At 42.2% G+C, this 21,342-nt stretch overlaps 1 protein-coding gene across 12 annotated transcripts in view; it reads right to left on the bottom strand.

Moving 5' to 3' along the window:
• The window catches only part of SLC36A2 (solute carrier family 36 member 2), a 100,369-nt gene that overhangs the window by 17,334 nt on the left and 61,693 nt on the right, over positions 1-21,342 (bottom strand). For 3 of the 12 annotated variants that reach the window (XM_085001916.1, XM_085001915.1, XM_085001918.1), the window contains 5 exons: positions 10,283-10,448; positions 7,241-7,331; positions 6,514-6,602; positions 5,893-5,988; positions 3,188-3,272 (listed from right to left, as the gene is read on the bottom strand). In XM_085001916.1, the coding sequence (XP_084858042.1) occupies positions 3,188-3,272; positions 5,893-5,988; positions 6,514-6,602; positions 7,241-7,331; positions 10,283-10,448 (527 nt within the window). Of the gene's footprint in view, positions 1-3,187; positions 3,273-5,892; positions 5,989-6,513; positions 6,603-7,240; positions 7,332-9,719; positions 9,773-10,211; positions 10,583-21,342 lie in introns of those variants that run through there. The other 9 variants (XR_014830991.1, XM_021077078.2, XM_021077079.2 and 6 more) reach the window with 8 other exon arrangements.

The following is a 21,342-nucleotide window of genomic DNA, read 5'->3' as shown; positions in this document are numbered from 1 at the left end:
AGGGGAGTGGGAAAAGGGCAAGATCCGATGAGTCTTCTGGCCACAGGATTAGCTCAGGGCCTGGCCCATAATCAGACTCCCTCATACAGAGCTGGCAAGGCTCACGTGCCAGGGTCTCAGAGTGACTTCGAGCGACTTTGGACTTCTTATTGTAAATCTTTTGCACCAATCTTCCTCAAAAGAAGCTGCAGAAATAACTTTAATAAAAAATGAACTTAATAAATGCCAATAGCTAAGGTTATAGTGGCTCTTTGTTGGCGTTTGGCAACCCAGAATCCATTCCTCCTGATTTTGATTTCTCTTTGGTGCATTCCCTCTCACCTGCATACAGCCTTGGTGGACTGTAAATCATGATCACGTGGCAGAGCCAAAGGACTGGCCTCACATAGGGGTACTCACATAGCTCCTGGAATCTGAATCTAATAACAAGCAAAATGCCATAAGACAGACCTAGAAAAGGGTAAAAATTAATTTTGACAGGGGATCCCTGAAGAAACTGCTCATCAGTTCTATCATCAACATCCTCCTAAGTTGCCCTGCTTCCTGTTCTTTTCTGAGATCCCCCCTTTTTTTAAGTTTTCACTCTCATTTTGGAAGTTAACCAATGTTCTTCCACTAAACTTATTTTCTGCTTAAGTTCCACACAGTCTGTTTCTTTTGCTTATGACTGAAAAATCCCATCACTTACTGCTTCTTAATTAGATCAAGAGTGAGGGAACTCTTCCTTGTGAGAATTGGACCATTCATTGCAGGACACTTAGCATCCCTGGATGCCACCCAATAAAAGCTATTAGCATCCTTAGTCACTGTGATAAACAAGGAGCACCCCCTGGGCATTGTACAAACATCCACCCCAGGCAAAGGGGGGGTAAGGGGTAGGGTACCACCCTTCTTTGGAATCAGCAGGGCTTAATGGATACAGTCTTATTGTGCAAGCAACACAATCTACTGCAGAACAGTTAGAAACTAGAGTTAGGCAAAAAGAAAATGTAAAAGCAATGATAATCTCAGTACCCATGAGATTATTCATCTACCATTTTCTAAACAGTATCACAAATTATGTGTATTATATGCATCCTTTTTCTTTTATAAGACTGTAATCATTACGTACACTCTTATTTTGAAATCTCCTTTGTCACTTAGCAACACATCATGTATACTTAAATGAATCATTAAGGCTTGTTTCTTTCTTATTCCTCCTTACTACAGAAGGAAAAATACTTGGAACATTAGCCAGGTATTCAAGGCTCTCCATAAATGGGCCCATTCAACTGTGAAAGCTCTTCCTCTCCCAAGGCACATATGTTCTTCTACAGCCACTTGTACTGCCTCTCCTGAGCAAGTCTTGTGCTTCCTGCCGCCAGGTGTTCACTCCTCCCTTCTCCCACCTTGGCTGCCACCATTTCTCCTCCAAACTGCCCTTTGATGCTCAGCTCAGATGCAACTCCTCAAGGGAGACTTCTCCAATGACCTCTCCTGCTCCTACAATTTCTGCCCATTAGTTCACAATGAAGCACCCCCCCATCTTACGATGTTAGTGGTATCCTGACCCAGTACCAAATTATTATATTGATATTTAGCTTTTTATATGGCTTAGAGCCACTTAGTTTGTGAATTCTCTGAGACAATGCTTACCTTGTCTCTAGACGGATGATTGATAAAGTTCTGCTAATGTCAGATTGATTTCCAAGCAGCAACTGGGCAATTAAGAGCCTTCAAATCAAACTACTTGACCCAGTAATTTTACTTAAAATACATACTTTTACATATACATACAAAAGAAATAAAGGGGTATGCAAAGACTTGTACAAATTATAGTAGAAAAACAATGAGAAACAAAGAAAATATCAAATGATAAAAGACTAAGTCATCTGTGTGATGGAAAATTATGAAACTATTAAAAATTATGCTAAAAATTTAAGGACATTGAAAAATGCTTATCATTTAATTAATACTCATTTGAAACAATAACCGTGGTTGGATTAAAATAATTTTATTTTGAGAAACAGGATAGCATATTGTTTAAGAACTTGAGCTTTGATGTTTAAAGGCCTGTGTTTTTTTTTTTTTTTTTTGCAGATTTATTTATTTATTTATTTTAACCTTTGCTCTCTGGCTATGTTTATATGCACTGTAGAATTCATAACATGTTTTCCCATCTGCAAAATGGGAATAACCATAGTACTTACTCTGATAAGACCATGGAAAGAATAAATGAAAGAAAACTTATAAATGGTCAGTAATGTGACTGACACATAACAGAAGCTAACTCTGAATGCTTATGATTTTTTTCCCTTCTTTTTATTTTTTTAACATTTCCAAATTCCTGGTATTACTATAAGCACAAAGAGAGCCCTAAAGAATAGTTTTCTTTTTTAAGCCTATTGATTGAATAAGGATAGCCCCTGTTATTGCCCATATTATTTTGCTCCAATTGCCATAAGATAACTACTGGGTTAGATCAAAAAAACTTCTTGGGGATGAAAACTGTTCAAACCATAGCGATCAAGCAGCTAAAGGTAGATAAAGATGGCCCAGAGATGAGGTATCAGGCAAAAGCACTAATATCAATTTGAGAAGAGTTAAGGATGATTAAGCTCCAAGGTGGGACAACTGACAAAATTCAAGGTTACTTCCAGCTCGTGTGTGTGTGTGTGTGTGTGTGTGTGTGTGTGTACTTTCTAGGGCCACACCTGTGACATATGGAAGTTCCCAGGCTAGGGGATGTACTGGAGCTGCAGCTACTGGCCTACACCATAGCCACAGCCACAGCAGCGCAGGATCTGCTGCTACACCACAGCTCACAGCAATGCTGGATCCTTAACCCACTGAGAGAGGCCAGGGATTGAACCTGTATCCTCATGGATACTAGTTGGGTTTGTAACCCGCTGAGCCACAACAGGAAGTCCCTACTTCCAGCTCAATTTTAAAGACCAGCCTTGAGGATAGGTCCTGTTATAGAGACTACCCTCGGACAAAGGGTATGGTGGACAAGTAACCACTGACAGAAATCTGCGGATGTGTGAACTGGGGGAAGCCGAATTCTTTGAGAACATCTAGTTTAACTTCTTTTGTTGTATGATGAGGATACTAGGGCCCAAAGAGAAGAAGCTATTTGTTGAATAACCAGCAGAGGAGTCTCCTTTTCCATAGCCTTTTCCCTCTCACCTTCTGTAGGAGACTCTACCTGTTTTAAATTATCAGCCAGAAACACAATGTACACGCAGCAGAAGCCCATCTGGGTGACTATAAGAAAGAAGCTCACGATACGCCTGAAAGAGAGGATGGAGAGAGAAAGAAAATATCTTGTTAAAAAAGAAGAGTTGCCTTGTCATTTCCATGTCTTTCCCCAGGGGTTGGTGACCCTCAACTGGCGCCCTGGGTCCTGCCACCACAATCAACAATGCGCCAGTAAGAAGAGACATAACAATAGTTCTTTAAGAAACATGTTTCTCAACCACCCCCGCACTCTCAACTCAGCAAGTGGTAAAATTCTTCATTGTCAGGAAACTTGCCTCATACCCAGCTCTGTGTTGACTCTAATTGATGTAAGGCAGGAGGCACAACTTATTAGCTATCATTAATATTAATATTAAATTTTTTCCTACCAGGTATCAGACACCATATTAGGCACTGAGGCTACACAGACAGATAACATATAGACCTTTCCTCTAGTGGCTTAGAGACTAGTGGGGGAGATGGATAAAAAATAATATTATAATAGCATGGCCATGGTAAAAAGGGCATTTTACCTGAATAAGACAGCAGATAGCTTTCTTAGAAACACTAAGACCCGAGTGGGAGTCCCTTGGGAAGAGGAAGAAAGAGAGAGAAAAGGAACAAAGAGGAGGAGCGGATGGTGAGCAAGGAGTGAGGAAAAAGCATTTCAGCAGAGGGATTACGCAGATTTCTCTAGCTGCCTTGGGGAGAGTCCACTGCAGGGGGCAAGATTGAAGATGGGAAGATAATGGCAAAAGATGGCAGCCACCTGGACAAAGACGTGGCCATTAGGATGCAAGAACTGAAAGCATTTTAAGAGATATCAGAGAGCCAGAATTTACAAAACCTGGTCCCACCTGCCTCGAGGGGAAGGAGAAAGGACCTGAGTTAGTGACACAAGTTTGGCTTGGACAACAGCATAAACTAGGAAACTAAGAAAGAAGAACAGGGTTTAGGGACAGGAGACGACATGGCACATATGGATAACCAGTATCTTCCCAATTATATGACCCAGGATGAGGCTTTTGCCTGTCACAACCCATCCCATAGTCTTCCTAGTCTGTGCATAGGCTGAATTTATTAATTCAGTGTATGAATGGGCTTTGGGCCAAAGAAGTGCCTGACCCATGATGCTTGTTGGCCGGGCATATCTCAGGGAGTGTGGTTTGGGGTACCACAGTTCAAAAGAGACTTTGATGATCTAGAGATGATCAGAAAAGAGCAGACGGATGGGGTGGGGAGAGGTCTGAAAACCAAGACAAAAGAGTAGATTTGATACCAAGCGACAGGACACAGAAGCTGTAACTGTTTCCTTCATCCTCAAAACTGAAGAGGTGGGAGTCGCAGAAGGAAGACTTCAGCTCACCAAGAGATCCTTACCATCTTGGTCTTTTTCTCTCTTTTCTTCTCACTGTACACTCTCTCCCTAAGAGCGTCTTCTGTCCCTGGCTTCATAGCTGAGGTCTTCAATTCTGTGTCTCCTGCATGAAGGCAGGTTCAAACCTACACCTACAACTACCCACTTAACACCTCTGCTTGAATGTCCAAAAACACAAGTCATCCAGAGCCTGAGTCGATTTTGACTCTTTCCTTTCCCCACAACTCTGGGATTCAAATCATGGACAAATTCACTTTTCTCCATCATCCCCACTGCCATAAGCTTGGATCCAGCCATCATGCCACCTGCCTGGATATTGTCAAAAGCCTCTTCACGGCTCTAAATCTATTCTTGCTCCCTTACAATCTATTTTCCTTACAAAGGTCAAATAGACCTTCAGACAATATAAATAGGATTAAAACAGGAAAGCCTCTGGAGTTCCCTGGTGGCTCAACAGGTTAAGGATATGATGTTGTCACCACTGTACCTTGGGTCACTGCTATGGTATGGGTTCAATCCTTGGCCCAAGAACTTCTGCATGCAGTGGGCATGGCCACCCCCCTCCAAAAAAAAACAAAAAACAAAACAGGAAAGTCTCTGATTAAAACCCTCCACTGGTTTCCTGGTTGCTTTTAAGGAAAGAGTAAAACTTTGAAAATGGTTTAAAATGGTACAGCTTAATGGGCCCCTGGATCATTCTTTGGTGCCATTTCCCTGACTATCTGCCCTCAACCTACCTTGTCGTTCTATACTCTGAAATTGTCATGTACTCCCACATGCTTACACCTCCAAGCTATGGCTCACTTTCCCCTAGGTAATCCTTCGAAACTCACCTCAACTGTTCCATCCTAAGAAGCCTACCTGAACCCGTGCACATCTCCTTACCTGCACGGTAGCAGCTGGTACTTCTGCCCTTCATGGTACTTACCCTACTGGCTGTTAAGTAACTGTGTCCTAAAATGTTTAAGGTCTGGCTTTCCTATTGGACTGTGGGTTCTGCAAGGGCAAAGCTTTGTTTGCCTTGTTCCCTGTAGTATTTCTAGGGCCTGGTATGTAGCAGCAGCTAGATAAAAGCGGTTTAATAAAAAAGAGAATGACATTAAAGTTGCATAGCAAAGGAATGAGCAGCCTGTCACTGGAGGTATACAAGGAGTGGGGCTGGATCAGGAAGATTGCCATTGAACCCCTTCCAGGCGAAGTCCAATGCTCTGTGTTACATGACAACTTTCCAGGGAAGAGGGCACCCTTGACAGCCGCATTTCCTCCCCACTTTGGGTAAAGCAAGAACAAGATACCTTCCCCAGTGTGCGTGGTTCTGGAGCCAGGCGCTGGGGGTGGCTTCTAGTCCATGCATCACTGTATCTCCATAGTCCAGAAACGGTTTGTTCAGCCTGTAGGAGAGAGTGCATACAGTTACCAGGAAGCAGTTTAAACTAAGATCATATAACAAAAAGTCAGGAGAGACAGAGCAAAGCAGGACCCAGCTGGAATGCAAAGAGCACTGGGGCAGAGACCCTAGTTCAGATTTTGACATCTGGCTCTGTTTCCTTGGTGGCTTGTTTTCCTTACCTCAAGTGAGGTGGTGACTACATAACAAGGGTAATAATACACACCTTGCCTGGGTACAGTAAGTAGTTCTCATGTCCATGATGCCATTGGATCCTCACGACAATTCTCTGAAGCAGGGTTAGGTATGGAATGTTTATGCCCAATTTACAGATGAGCCACACAGATAAGCACAATGGCCTGATTGAAATCACCTAATGAGTCATGTGGCGGAGGCTCACTTTAGGTCCCTGCCCCAAATGGTTTTCTTTCTTGTCTTTGTTGGAGGAAACTAAGCAGTGAACTCTTGTTATATGTGGGATGTTTCTGGGATGTCCCTGAGAGCCAAGTACGTGTGGTGTTTTCCTTACCTGTGGCAGAAGCGCTGGGCACACCTGACCAGGATGTGCATACAGTGGCAGGAGATGAAGCCCATGGCTAGCAAACTGAGTGGGCCCAGCTGGAGGAAGGCCAAGGGGCAAAAGGGAAGAAAGAAGAGAAGGGGTCTGTGAATAACACCGCAGGAAGGAGTTGGTAGTGCCGATATTTAGGACTCAAAGAACTTTCTTAGAAAACTGGTTTGCAAGCTTTTTTTTTTTTTTTTTTTTTTTTTTTTTTTTTTTTTTTTTTTTTAGCAGTGACAGCTATTCTTTCTTTTCTCTTTAAAGTAGAGTGGATTTACAATGTCCATCTTCTTTCACATATGATCCCAAGTAGTACACGAATAAAGTGCAAAAAGCAATTGTGTTGTGGTGGGAGTAGGGGACTCAGAATTCTAGTTTTTAGAGGCTTCTGAGGCATCCTGAGAGCTAGTGCTCTATGGCGCACAATCGGAAAACTAGTCACAGTCCAATCCTTGCATCCCACAAGGGAGGAAACCGAGGCCCAGAGAGTGGACAACTGACTTGCTCATGCCACTCAAAATCTACGGCAGAGTCAGAATTCAAACCCAGGCTAGATGTCTAGGCTCCAAGTTGGGACCAAGCTGCTTTTCAGAGAGATCGCTAGTTGTGGCCATCATGAACCCTCTGGGGCTGCCCCCCCTCCCTCTCACTACCATCCAGTTGTAATGGCCCCACCTGCCGCAGCCCCTCTTACCAAGATGCCTGCATTCTTCATAGCCAGGGGTAGTCCCAGGATCCCTGTGCCTATGTTACCTTTCACCAGGTGAACCAAGGTCTGGAATGCTCTAGAGGAGAGGAGAAAGACATGAGGATGTGGGGGCACAGATGGGAGGAGATCCAACAGGCATTTCTTGCCAGCATGCCCACACCTGAGTTGAGCTGGAGAGGTGGGCTCAGGGCTGCCTCTCAGTCCCCATGGCCTTTCCTGGCACTCTGGGTCTCCTGAAGGGTGACCAGCCATCCTGGTTTGCCCAGAACTGTCCTGGTTTTAGCAGCTAGCACTCAATACGCCATTAGAACACTTGCTACACAACAGACATTACGCTACGGATTACCTGTATCATCTCATTCACTCCTCTTGTCAAGATTGGGAAATAGGTTACTGCCTTTATTTTATAGATGAGGAAATTGAGGAATAGAGATATTTTAAATGACTTATCTAAGGATATAAGACAATTTGAACCCAGGACTCCTGGGTTCCTTGTTCTTGTTCTTCACCCCACTTCTACTGGCCTGCCTCCCTCACTTTCAGAAATGATCCCAGACAGATGAGTAAAGGGATGGCCCTATTTCATAATTGAGGGACTTGAGGCTCAGAGAGGGCAGCCATCAGCCCCAGGTCATAAAACTAATAGCAAATACAGGACTGAACTTAAGAGAAACGGAGAAAGGGCAGGAAGCAAAGAAACATCACTGTGACTTCTGAACCAAGAGGTCAAATGACTTGGGTCCCCAGATGCCATCTCTTGGAACAGGGTTAATTAGGGTTTGGGCTCCAGAGGGATGTTTTACCCCTCAGGCCAGCATAGCAAACTGGGGAATGGCATGTTTCCTCTTATCTCTGACAAAAGCAAAACCAAAAACTCAGATGTGAAGTGGTCCAGAAGACAGGGTCTAAACCACCAGGGATGAAGTTCTAGGGAGGTACCCTCGCTGGTGGTGCATCAATAGAACAATCTATTTTTACACTTCTTTGTACCTGGACCAGGTTAAACGAAAGTGAGGATTGGGTTTACACCCACAATTTGAGAAATCTTGGAAATTCCCCAGGAGACCCTTCCAGTGAGAAGACTTTACTGCGAAGAATGGCAGAGGTATTCTGGAAGGTCCCTAGCCTCTGTGGTTGGACAAACCAGGGGTTAAAACCCAAGGCCACTACTTAACCAGCTGTGTTATCTTAGGCAACGTGTCTGCTTTGCTGAGCCCCTATAAATGTTAGGAAGAATGATATTTTGAAAGAATTGCCCCAAATACCTGTATTTTTGTGTTAACCCCTGGATTCTCTAGTTTCCTGAGGATCTTCCCATCGATTTGTTAAGGGTTAAAGAGAAAAACAGAGGGAGAAAGGGTGGAGAGTCTGCGTGCCTCCCTCTCTCGCTGTGGGTGTCAACATTGCTGACAGAGCACTGTACCCCACGGCCTTCCAATGATGGTCTTGTTTTGTAACTAAGGTCAGTGTGTAAAAAGGACTTAAGAAATCAGAATTTAACTTTGGGCCACTTAGCCAACTTAATAATGTGGTGAGTTGTGCAAAGCCCTGGGTTGGGAGGCAGGGGACCTGGGTTTTAGCCCTAACTCCTTTGGGGACTTTGGAACATTACTGTAGTGGTGGCAGTCAGTTCACAGATACTAAACTTAGGGCTTCATGTACAAAGAGCCATCCTGGGATGAGCCAAATGTTATTTCACAGGGGAGAAACGAGAGTACCGTGAAGTTGCATCACTCGCTCAGGCTGGTAAGCAGCTGAAGTGGGGATTCAAACCCAGCCGAGCTGACCCCATAGGTACCACGCCTAACCAACCTGTTTACCACCTCCCTCCAAGCCAGGAGCAAGTTCTGATTAATTTGCTTCTTTGATTCATAGGTAGCTAGAATTGCCATCAAACCATGTTCAGGACATAAGAGCTAACTGGTTCCCTCAAGGCTTCTGATTGAGAAATACCCCGCCTCAGCAATGGATGGCCCCAAGGTCTGGAGGGATCCCTCAGGATCATGAATTCTTAGTCACCCCCAGGACTAGCCATGGGGCACCTGAACCAGGCCACTGTGTCAGTCATTGGGTCTGTCCCTGGACTGTCCTGCAGAGTGGCCATGGTATCCTGCATAGTATCCCCCACTGAGGCTGAGAGAGAGAAGGGGCAGAGTCACACCTTGGATGCAGGTGGCCTTTCTACCATGCCAATGGTGTCAATAATTTCTTCATAAAGTGGCGGAAGTGCACCACCACGCCAGCTACCCTACCCATTCTTCCTTAGTGAACTAGCCGTGCTGCCTCAGTAGTAGAGGAGAAGGGAACTGGAGCCTGCAGCTTGGCTTCCCTGCTAAAACTCCTTCATGACACCCCTGCTTGTCCCTGTTTGAAAGCCTCTCGAGAAATTCCCCCACCCCCTCCCCGGGCCCCAGCCCCCACACAGACCCCAGGGAGGTGGAAAAAACTAGACTCTTCTACCTACTGTGCTTTTGATGTTGTCACTGCGGTTCTCAACTGAAGTAGAGGCCCCGGTAACTGCAGGAAGGAGGCAGTGCTTGGTTGTCGGTGGTTTTAGCCCGAGTCACCTTTCCTTCAAGAAGCTGGGAATTCTACTTCTTCCCCCCCTACCCCCCACCCGCCCCGACATTATCAGGATTGGCCAGGAGCAAACTGACTCTAGGGCTATACTTCAATTAATAACTAACAAACAAACAAACAAAAAACTGACTCTAGGGCCAGCCCTGGATTCCGGCCCCCATCCTGCCGCTGAGCCAGTGTGTGTCCTGGAGTAATAGGCCCTACTTTCCCCACCTGCTCATGTCTGGGGCTGGATCACTATATCCTGAGGGCTTTCTGACAGTCTCCCCTCCTGCCCCTTTAAGCTCTCAACTCAACACAGCCTCCAACTGCACTTTTTACAGCCTTGGTTTTCCCATCTGCATGATGGGCTGGGGGTGGGGTCGGATACACCCACCTTGAGGTTTCTGCCACTGCAAGTTTCCAGGCTGGAGGGCAGAAGTGGGGATGGCAGAAAAGAGCACTCACGTTATGCCCTTGGTCGTCTCTGAGCCCGGTGACTCAGAAGGGCTTCCATCCAAGAAATCGGAGTCCTTGTTCTGCTGTTTATTGGCACTTCTGGGAGGGGGCTTGAGGTCCAGTTTGAGGTCAGCAGCTCCCTGGGGACCCCTGGCACTCTTTGCCGTGGGCATGGCTGCTTCAGAAAGAGAGGGCTCCCGGTGATGCCAGAGTCTGCACTGAGCAGGAAGGTGTCTAGTCAGGTGCAAGCCCCAGCGCAGCAGCTTGTGCCTTAGCAGGCTCTGGCCAAGCTGGAACGAGGCCCCGCCCACCTCCCCCGGAGTGCTCCTCCTGCTCTAAGAAGCCCTGTGGAAGAGGAGCAATCCCCAGGAGGACAAGGTGGAGGGGGAAGAGGAGGAGGAGAGGAGGGGAGGGGTTTGGGAAGGGAGGCGTCCACACTTACCTAAGGACAGCAATGGCAACGGTGACTGCGATGCTGATTATTTTAATAATGAATATTAATTAATCACTTCTCTAGGGGATGGACGCTCTTCTAAAGGCTTTACTTCTATTTTCTCATTTAGTCCCATCCATTACTAATGAGGAAATCAGGCTCTGAACCAAAGGAACCTGCCTCAGGTCACAGCTAAAAAAGTGAGGGCGGAGGGAAGAGAGCCCGACACATCAGGGTTTTTAGTGATTACCCTATTTCTATCTCCAGGAGTATCTACACACCCTCGCCTCCTTATCCATCCCAGGAGAGAGGCTCCACTCCCCAGTGGATGCATGTCTGCTGTAAGGCATCCTTCTGGGTGTTCCCCTTGGGCTGGAAAACGAGGAGCACTTAATCCACCTCTCACTGCTTCTTAGCTTTCGGGAGGCCCCAAGGAGAGCAGAGTGGGGATTCTTGTGGGAAAGGGCGGAGAGGCAGAGCTTGTACAACCCCTAACCTAGCTGCATTGCACTGGGGAGGCCACTGGCCTCTGGAGAGGGGGTAAGTTGCCTAAGGCCACAGTGGACAGTCAGGATAGAATTCTGCTGCTAAAGAAGGCTTTGGAGGTTTCACCAGTGTTCCATTCTCTGTCATTATCTCTGCTTCAGTGACAGACGAATGGGCCAAAATTTCGTCCTCCCTCAAAATTATAGCGTTCTACTCAAGTCATACCAATCCCCATGTCATTATCTCGTGCGCCACGAGCTTTACTTAAAGGGACTCACAGCTAACTGGTAGCGTCCGAGACAGATTTGTCTGGACCCCTCCCTTACCTGGGACCCTTTCCAAGGTCCTACATGCAATTCTGAATAGTTTGTAATTTTGTATTTTTCTTAAAGAGGCTCTTTCCACCCTTTACTGCTACTCCCAGTGGTATAAGCTGCAGACCCCACAAAACCTGTCTACTTCTTTGGGTAGCACTGTTATTTTGCTTCCACAGATGTGGAAACTGAGGCTCGGGGAAGTCAAGAATAGCTTGACCAAGGCCACAGAGAATCCTTGGATGAGCCCAAACTGTACCCTAGTCAGGTCTTTCTATCTGTGGAGCCTGCGGCCTTGACACTACACTGACCCCTTGGTTTGAATCCCGGCCCCACCCTTCAAGTTTTTCACCCTGAATCAACTGAAACACTTACTGTGGTTTGAGAAACATCCTCTAATCACTTGTCTGGCACTATTACGTGGCAGTGTTCTTGGCCTGTAGGGTGGCAGGATGCACCCTCTGGCCTGTTCATTCATGGCACTGAGATTCCAGTCTCAAATCTCATCCTACTGATAGCTGGTTGTTCTCACTCAGGCAACAGAGTCAGGAAGTAAGACTGTCAAGGACCTTAAGATGTTCAGATATAAGTCCAGTTCTTGCTTTCCTTTCCAGGTAGTGAGAAGAACTCTGAGTTAATCTTCACACCTTTGAGAACAGAGCTGCTGGAATATCGGAACTTGGCTAGGACCCTTCCCAGACATCATCAACTAAAAGAAAACTTGCAGGGCATTGCCTGCAGACTTCCAACTTGTTGTACCACGTGTCAGTAGGCAAGAGGGATTCTTCCAGAATGAAAGCCTCCAAAATAAGCCCTTCTAACACTGGCCCAGGCATCTGTAGTTCTGGGTTCCACTGTGGCTCTACCAGGCGGTTGTGACCCTGGGAGAGGTATTGCTGCTCTTTACCCCTTGGTGAAATGGGTACTAGATTATAGAGGACTTCCGGAGACTGAGCATCCCAGGGCCTGCACTTCTTATTCCCACTGGATGCTGAGATGCAGGCCCAGCTTCGCCTGGGTTGTGGCACATACAACTTGTGTGAGAACAGTTTCAACTGCCCGAGGCCTCCATAGAGGGTGGAATAAATGGGATTTAAATAATGATACTCCTTTATGGCCCTTTGGAGTAAACAGAGAACCTTGTGTCATTTCTTCTCTTACGGCAATTTGGCACGTTGGTGTGTTATCAGAATCATCTGGGGAAATAATAAAGCACGTGGAGACCTAGACTCATTGAAGTAGGGAGAATCTGGGCTTTTTTGGGGGCCACACCCATGGGCATGTGGAAGTTCCTGGGCCAGGTATCTAACCTGAGCCACAGCAGTGACAAGGCTGAATCCTTAACCCTTAGGTCACTCTGGGCCTTTTTATTTTTACCAAGTTCCCTGGGTGGTTCTGATACTGGCCAGAGGGTGAGTTCTACTGTCCTATGGAGGAGGAGGAATTGTGCCCTCTTTAATAGATTACAGAACCAAGGTAGAGAGCTGGGGAATGCTTTGTCTGAGGTTGCATAATCTGGTGGAAATGAACACAGTATTCTTTGGGGCTGGGTTTAGGGACTTCAAAATCAACAAAGAAACCAATACTCAGGTGGAATTTATTAATCCATACTTATTTTCTCAGGCATCTTTTTATAGCCCCTGGCTGTCTACTGTGGCTCTCCTGTTGCCTAGATAATAATGATAATACTAGCTCACATGTAAGTGTGTTACATTAGGTAGGTACTATTCCTACCCTTGTTTTATAGGTGAGGAAACCAAGGCTCAGAAAATTTACTTCACTTGCCTAGGATGGTGCAGTTAGTACTAGAGGCAGAGCTCTGAATTGAATCCAAGCCTCAGAAGCTGTAGTTAGGCTATCTCCATGTTTCCCAACATGCCTAGTGCATTGCACAAACTCCAAAACCAAAACCAAACCAAACAAAAAACCCCAAACTCCCTCGCATGTACATAATTTATGTGGTTCAAGACTTTGAGGTTTCATGCATCAATCAAATTTCCAAATGAATTTTAGGAGCAGGCATTTGAATACAAAGAATGTTGCCTGCCATTCCAGTTCTACAAGGATGAAGCCATTAGCCACTGCAGCTGCCCACTGACAGCACATCCTGAGGTAAATTCAGGAAGCATTTTGTGCTTTGACATGGGCCCTGTATAGTTAAGATGCATATCTAAAGAATAATTTCAGTGAACTCAGATTCTTGCGTCTTCCCAAAGAAAAATACGAAAATCATTAACTTGAGATGTGTGTGCTTTGTGATTAGAAGTAACCTTTTGATGTCTCACTAAGCATTTGTTTTTTTTCCTTTTTCAGGTGCACCCAAAAATTCATACCCTAGCTCCTCTCTTATCTCTTTGGAGCAGTTCCTCAGGGGTATCAGACAGGCTGTCTCCCAGGCTATAGTCCTCACTAAGGAAAGAAACTTTTGTGCATTTGTCTTTCAGGGGACAGTGCTGGTGACCATGAAGGGATTCAGAACAGACTTTTCTCTGTCTGAACTTCATGAGGATCTAGGGTCTTGGTATCACCAGAGGCCCTTTGTGTCTATCTGCCTCCTCGGCGAGTCCAGAAGAGTTTGGATGAGTCTTTCCTGGGTCTTGGCTCTCTCATTATTGGCTGATGATTCTAAGTTTTATTCGACGGTGGTTTATCAAACCCCTCGCTATGCGAAGCAGGTTTTCCTTGAACTTAGTTTCAAGAAGAGGTACCTGGGTTACCCAAGTTGGAAAACTGATTAGGTTTAGACTGAGTAGTTAGGTAGGAGTCTGGTCTGTTGTTTTCCCTTGAATCTGGCTACCTCAATAGAGTTTATCGGAGTAAAAGTGAAAAATGTCATATAAGAGTTTTGAGCTCCAAAGAAGAAAAGGGACATCACCTCCAGCCCAGTAATGATTTTCCCAGGCAACTGAGAAACTTGCAGGACCAGTAGAGGCAAGTCTTCATGCCATGTAGCAGTCCTACTGGGAAACCCACTTATTTAATTTAAGAAAATTTTCTCCTCCAGAGACCATGTATAACAGCAGGCCATCAGTGATCAGAGCGTTGGTTTTAACCCGCCAGAGGGAAAAGCTGACACATCAAGAGCTGAAATAACTCTACGGTGACACCTAGAGGATGCAAGCTCACAAACAGCACGTCAGCCCACCACACAATTATCACGAGCAGTTTTATCTTGGCAAACCAACCAGAATGGAAAACACAGCTTTCAAAATAAAGAAAAAGGAGCGAGAGATGACTAATCTCCAACTAACACTCCAGCCCAGTTCATGTATATCACCTACGGAAATTACACTTGCAAATACTTACTTAATTGGGGGAAATACACCAAAGATCTCAATCTGAAATGGCCAAACTGGGGTTCTTTGACGTTCTCAAATTAATTTTTTTTTTTTGGCTGGACTTGCAGCATGAGAAAGTTCCCAGGCCAGGGATCGAACCCTTGCCACAGCTATAACCAGAGCAGTGACAACACTGGATCCCTAACCTGCTGAGTGACGAGGGAACTTAAGAAATTAATTTCTGTGTGTATCCACAGCTAGAGAAAGTTGGCCATGAAATCAAATAGACTGAATGGAATGTTTATTTCAATTGGTCTTTAGAAACTTATAAAAGAGGAAAGGATGAACTTTTGTAGAAAACCAGCTTAAAGATTGCTTGAAATGATATTGGAATTTCAAAAAAGTCTGCTAATGTTAACCCTGCCTCTCCCTCTACTCCTCCTTCGTATCCTGTTTGACCTGAGCTCCCTGACTTAGAAGCCATCTCTCAGCTCTCAGTCACCTGACCCTCCTGCTGCTGCCTCTTCCCTAGTAAAGGAGGAACACGCATTTCTCTCTCTGTGCCTCTAAGATGTTGTCCTATCTGATCTTAGGCATTTTGTTCTGTGTTTTGAGACCTTGGTCTCTGCCATCCAGAAGGTACAGATTGGTTTTGCAGTCAAACGGCCTGGGTCCAAGCAGTCTTTTTGACTGGATATGCCAGCTTTCAGGGAAATTTGTCATAATGGATGACAGCCCATAAGGAACCATTGCCATCTCAATCTTTGTTGCTTCTCCTCTGCAATGAAGGCCTTTTCTTTCATAGACAATTTTGGGGAGCAAGGTTTTTGGAACTTGTGGAGGCTGGATCCTTTGCATTCTCTTTTGAGGGTGACTCTGTGTCTTCTTAGTTTGAGTTGCTATTAAAATACTACTCATCAATGGCCAGATAATGGATACTTTAAGTTGGAGAAACTTCTAAATTGGTAAATTTTTAGAGAGTTCTTTTTTTTCTTCTTCTTCTTTTTATAGCCACACCTGCAGCATATGGAAGTTCCTGGGCTAGGGGTTGAATCGGAGCTGCATCTGTTAGCCTGTGGCCTACACCACAGCCACAGCAACACTAGAGCTGAGCTGCACCTGCCACCTATGCTGTAGATTGCAGCAACACTGGATCCCTAACTCACTGAGTGAGATCAGGGATTGAACCCACATCCTCACAGAGACAACATCAGGTTCTTAACCCACTAAGCCACAATGGGAGCTCCAGGGATCTCTCTTATACATAACTGTTTTATGAGTACTTATAAAAAGACTAAATTAGAAGGTGGATATAAAAAATATAACAGCTAACCTTAAGAAGAATTTTAATTTAAAACAAACAAACAAAAAGTGGTTTAGGAAGCCTCATTTGCGGTCTTAGCTTTTCCTCAAAGGGTTTTACTGATGTAAATAAAAACATTAATATTAATTAGATTTATTAAGAGGTGACAAAGAAGAAGCTGGGGGGAAAGTCTAGAGACTTCTTCCCAAAAGGTGGAAATTTTAAAAGTACTCCTCCTAACAGGATGGAAATCTTTAGACAGTTATTAAGAAAGTGAACATTGATGAGATTAAAACGAAGGTTTTGGTACAATATCACTTAAAGTTGGATGGGCCAAAGTGATTACCTATTGGCTCCCCTCTCAACAGTACAGGATCCCAAACAAGTCTGCTCTTTAAAAAAAAAAGGTATAAAGTTAGAAGAAAATTATGCTGAGATGCTTGAGGGCAACAATTAGATCAATTAATCAAGTTAAAGAATGACAAAAAGGGCCTGAGTCCCTTTGGCTCAACTTGTCACTGTTCACCCCAAAGCCTTTTATAAAAAAATGTATAAAATGGTGGGGGAGATAAAAATGAAAGTTTCTGGAACTTCTTGTAAGACAAAGACTTATTGGTGAGGCCCTAACGGAAGCTAAAGTTAAAGGTACAAGAGTTGATAGAATTGAGATAAAAGTTGATAAAAATTTGTGTATTTGAATAGGCTTTATATAAGATGGTTACATCTCTTTTGCCTAGTTATATTATGGGATAGACATTATATCTCACTGGGGAATACTTGTTTTGCCTGGTACTAAAAATCTGCTTCCCAATAAATATTAATTAAAATACTGAAAGAAACCAATAGGGTTACCTGACCCCCAAAAATATGAAATAAAAATTGGGGGCTAATATTCAGGAGAAAATAAAAGCAATAATGGAGGGGTCTTTTGCCCCTAGGGTAACTGCTCTGGGTTTAACTTGTGTACTCAAAAGAAAGCTCTTGTGGAATGCTTTGTACAAACTTCTGAAGACATGATAAATTGAATCTTAAACTATTAGAAGATAGAACTACTTGATTTTCAGACTGGTTGGAAATCTTTCAGGTGTATTTTTTTTTTTTAAAGCCAAATTAAGGAAAACATAGTTGGGCAAATCAAGCTTTTGTTATCACTTAGGAGGCAGACCATTTCTTTGGGGAAATTGAAAGCAACTACCTTTGTCTTGCAAATCTCTACAAATCAGAAATGTAATATAGCCCACAATGACCTGAGACTAACTGGCTCAATCATATAGAACCTGGAACCAAATGGAAAAAAAAAAAAAAAAAAAAAAGAGAAAACGCTTTTTAAAACTCAAACTGCTAGAAAGGCTCCCTCGCCCAAAATCTAATTCAGTCTTCATAAGGATTTGTCAAGGACAAATACAAATCTTAAAAATCTTCTCCACAAATTTCAGCTTTAGTTTTCTGTGCAAATAAATTTAACTTATTCCAAGTGTTATTTATAAACTAGTAAATTTATACTGTGATACACGATTCATGACTAAGTTTTAAAATGAAGCTATGAGATCTCTGGTTATGTCTATTTATATGTCTATGTGTACCTATGCCTCTACCTTCAGAGAGCATTATCAAAATTAAATTTATAAAAAAGCTCTATTTAAATGACTTAAAAGTGCTTACAAATCAAATATTTCTAAATGTAATAGAAACTAACCCAAATGAATTTCAAGTTCACATGATCTAGGAAATATTCAATATTAAATTAATATTCATCATTAACATTTAAGTTTGTTAGTTTAATTAAAATATACATGTTTTACTTTTGTTGTGCCTAGGTTTACTAAAAGTCAAATAAGGTCATATTATCTCTGTTATAAAACTCATCAGTAAGAGAAACAGCTTGGAATGCTGGCTGATTTGGTCTAATGTTTCATAAATGTTTCATGGGTAATCTAAACATAACTGTTGGGAACAAGTGAATTAAATAGATATAAATGGGGTAAGAGCTTTTAGATGATCTCTTTAAGAATAACTATATTTTACAGTATGTCTACTTAAAAATAATTTCTCCAGATTTTTAGTAACTTGAAACTTTAGAGTTTTGCTAAGTTAAATGATGAAAGTTCATTAAATATCTTAATCATTCACAAACAGGAGAAATGAAACAATTACTGAACACAAGCTTCCTTTTATAGATAAACTGAAGATATCTAGGACTATTAATAAAAATATTTAGTACTACACTGAAAACTTTTCTATAAAAATAGCACATTAAAAAAAATGACAAATATGTCAGAGAGTGTTTGGCCTATGTTTTCCTCTAAGAGTTTTATAGTATCTGGTCTTATATCTAGGTCTTTAATCCATTTTGAGTTTATTTTTGTGTATGGTGTTAGGGAGTGTTCTAATTTCATTCTTTTCCATGTGGCTGTCCAGTTTTCCCAGCACCTCTTTTCTCCATTGTATATTCCTACCTCCTTTATCATAGATTAGTTGCCTGTAGGTACGTGGGTTTAATTCCGGGCTTTCTATCCTGTTCCACTGATCTATATTTATGTCTTTGTGCCAGTACCATACATTTTTGATGACAGTAGCTTTGTAGTACAGTCTGAAGTCAGGGAGCCTGATTCCTCCAGCTCCATTTTTCTTTTTCATGATGTCTTTGGCTCTTCTGGGTCTTTTGTGCTTCCAAACGAACTTTAAAATATTTTGTTTGAGTTCTGAACACTTATAAGTTTGCCAATCTACAGAATGCTAATGTAAAAGATAGTTCCTACTTGCTTATGTCTTAGTTTTCACTAGAAATTAAAGTTTTTAAAAGTTAAGAATGCTAATTAATATATGTAATTAAAGCTACTAAAATTAATAGGGAAAACCTCTGTATATGAAATGAAAAGGTATAAGCAATGAAATTGCATTTTGTAAAGGGAAAAGAAAATAATTTTGTCCTGGAGAGAGACAAAGAAAGGGAAAGCATAAGACAAAATCTGAAGAGAAAAAAGAAAGTTTTAGGAGGTTTGTGGGAAAGGGACCCTGAGAAAAGTTTTATGCATAGTCAAGACTGGCTAAGATTAAAATAAAATTTAACTGAGTAAATTTAAATATTAAAAGTAAGCTGGTACAAAACTAGAATTTGGTTTTCTTTCTCTGTTGAGAGAACAAAGTTTTCTTGGAATATTGATCTGATTTTAATAACATGTAAAGTTTCTTTACCATTTAATTTATCCATTGTAACTTTCTGTAGTTGTCTTTAAAAGCTTTTATTGTCACTTTGTTTAAATGAATAAATATTGTTTCACAGAGGCCTATGATCCTATTTGACCAAGTGTTTTAAAACATTATGATCTTGATGAACTTCCACAAGTCAAATTCTAAATGAAATCCTTTTGACCTCTAGCTAACTTTGGGATGTTTCGAAGCATCCCTGAAAAGAGATATCCCCCCCAAAAGAGATATTAAACTAATTAGGTTTATTTGGTATGCTTAATTACATGGGGAACATTGTCAAATAAGTGGTAATAAACCTTCTTAGGTTATATTGTGTGGATTAATGTATTAATAATAGCTATTCTAAAAACTGTATGGATTTCCAAAAATCTAGTATGCCCTTAGTATAAAGTTATCAATCTTAATTCTAGTTACTATCTTAAAATATTGTATGTCACAGAAATAACCAAGTTTCTTTGTAATTGCACGTAGTCAAATCTTCAGGCACGTCATTTTAAGTCTCTTGTCATTTATATACAGTCATTGTTTGATGCTTCAAGACTTAGGAAGATTCACAAAAGGGACTTTTCGCAAGATAAGGTTTCTATGACTTTTAGGAGGTTCCAATCTTTTTTTTAATCAATGGTTATTCAGGCCCTAGTAGTGATGCTGGTGTTGGTGAGCTCAAAGGTCTTTCTACTCTGCCCATCTTGTCTCCTCTCCACTCTCTAGTGAGTTTTAGATCAATCTCGCTAAACTGAATAAGAACATAAAAAATATTAATGGAAAACCTGACGGCTTCCTCCAGATGAACAGCAATTAACTGCATGGGACTGAGTGAACTGATACATATGATTAATAATTTCATAACTTTTTGTCCAAAACATTATAGGCCCTTAATATTTTCTTTCTAGAAAACCTTTCCTCCTAGGATAAATATGACCTACAAGAAATTGATGAAGTATACCATTGCAAATGAAAATGAAATATGTATCTTTTGCTCTCTGTCTGACCCATCCAGAATTTGGCCTCTTCACCTGGGTCCCCTCTAGACTTGATGGCTTATTGAGGTCCACATTACGACAAGTTATATACTAGTCACTATTTTAAATTTTTCTCTCTTTGTTGTTTTCAAAAATGTTTATGCTTTGTGTCTTTGCTGTACCATGACCTTATTAATGTTACTGGCTGTATTACTTATATCCTGTCTACTGTATAAGATTGTTGCCTTTTACATTATTCAATGTGCAACCAAGCCTATGACAAAATTAATGATGGCTAAACATCTTGAGGGAATTGATCACATATATAACTCTTTATAAAATAATTATAATAGTGCAACTCTAGATACAGCAAGAAGCAACAAAGGAAAATATTTCCCAGATAGTAACAGAATAGTAAGACCAGTGATTCAGTGCTGGAGTTATCAACAAGATCTAATAAAGAAAATAACACATTGAGTGGCTTATCAACATAATCCTTGTCTGATCTAGCACCATGGGACAAACTGGTCATGAAATTGGCCCCAAACCTTGGTTGAATTTATCACTTACAGAGAGCACTATAAGCAAAGAATGTTGCCTGCCATTCCCGCTCTATAAGAATCAAGCCCTTGCTGTACAGTGGGAAAATAAAAAAAATTAAAAAAAAAAAAAAGATTCAAGCCATTAGCCACTGCAGTAGCCCATTGACAGTGCACCCAGAGGTGAATTCAGGAAGCATTCTGTGCTCTGGACACTAGCATGAGATAGTTAAGATGCATATCTCAGGAATAATTTCAAAGAACTCAGATTCTTGTATCTTCCTATATAAAATAAAGCTTTAAAATTGTTAACTTGAGATGTGTGTTCTTTGTAATTAGCAGTAGTCTTTTCATGTTAGATTACATTTTTTTCCCCAGCAAAAGAACTGGGATATCCTGCCTCTTCACTTATATCTTTGGAGCAGTTCTTCAGAGGTATCTGAGAGGCTATCTCCTGGGCTACAGTCCTCAGTAAAGTCCTCTCCCAAAAAACTTAACTCTCAGGTTTTACGTTGTGCTTTTTTTCTTTCCATCAACACACTGA

Source organism: Sus scrofa, chromosome 16, assembly GCF_054392235.1.
Source record: "Sus scrofa isolate SSC_HxYL_T2T_F1_AM1 chromosome 16, Sscrofa_HxYL_maternal_Yorkshire_Landrace_v2.0, whole genome shotgun sequence".
Classification (NCBI taxonomy): domain Eukaryota; kingdom Metazoa; phylum Chordata; class Mammalia; order Artiodactyla; family Suidae; genus Sus; species Sus scrofa.
This window is presented reverse-complemented; position numbering and strand designations above follow the sequence as displayed.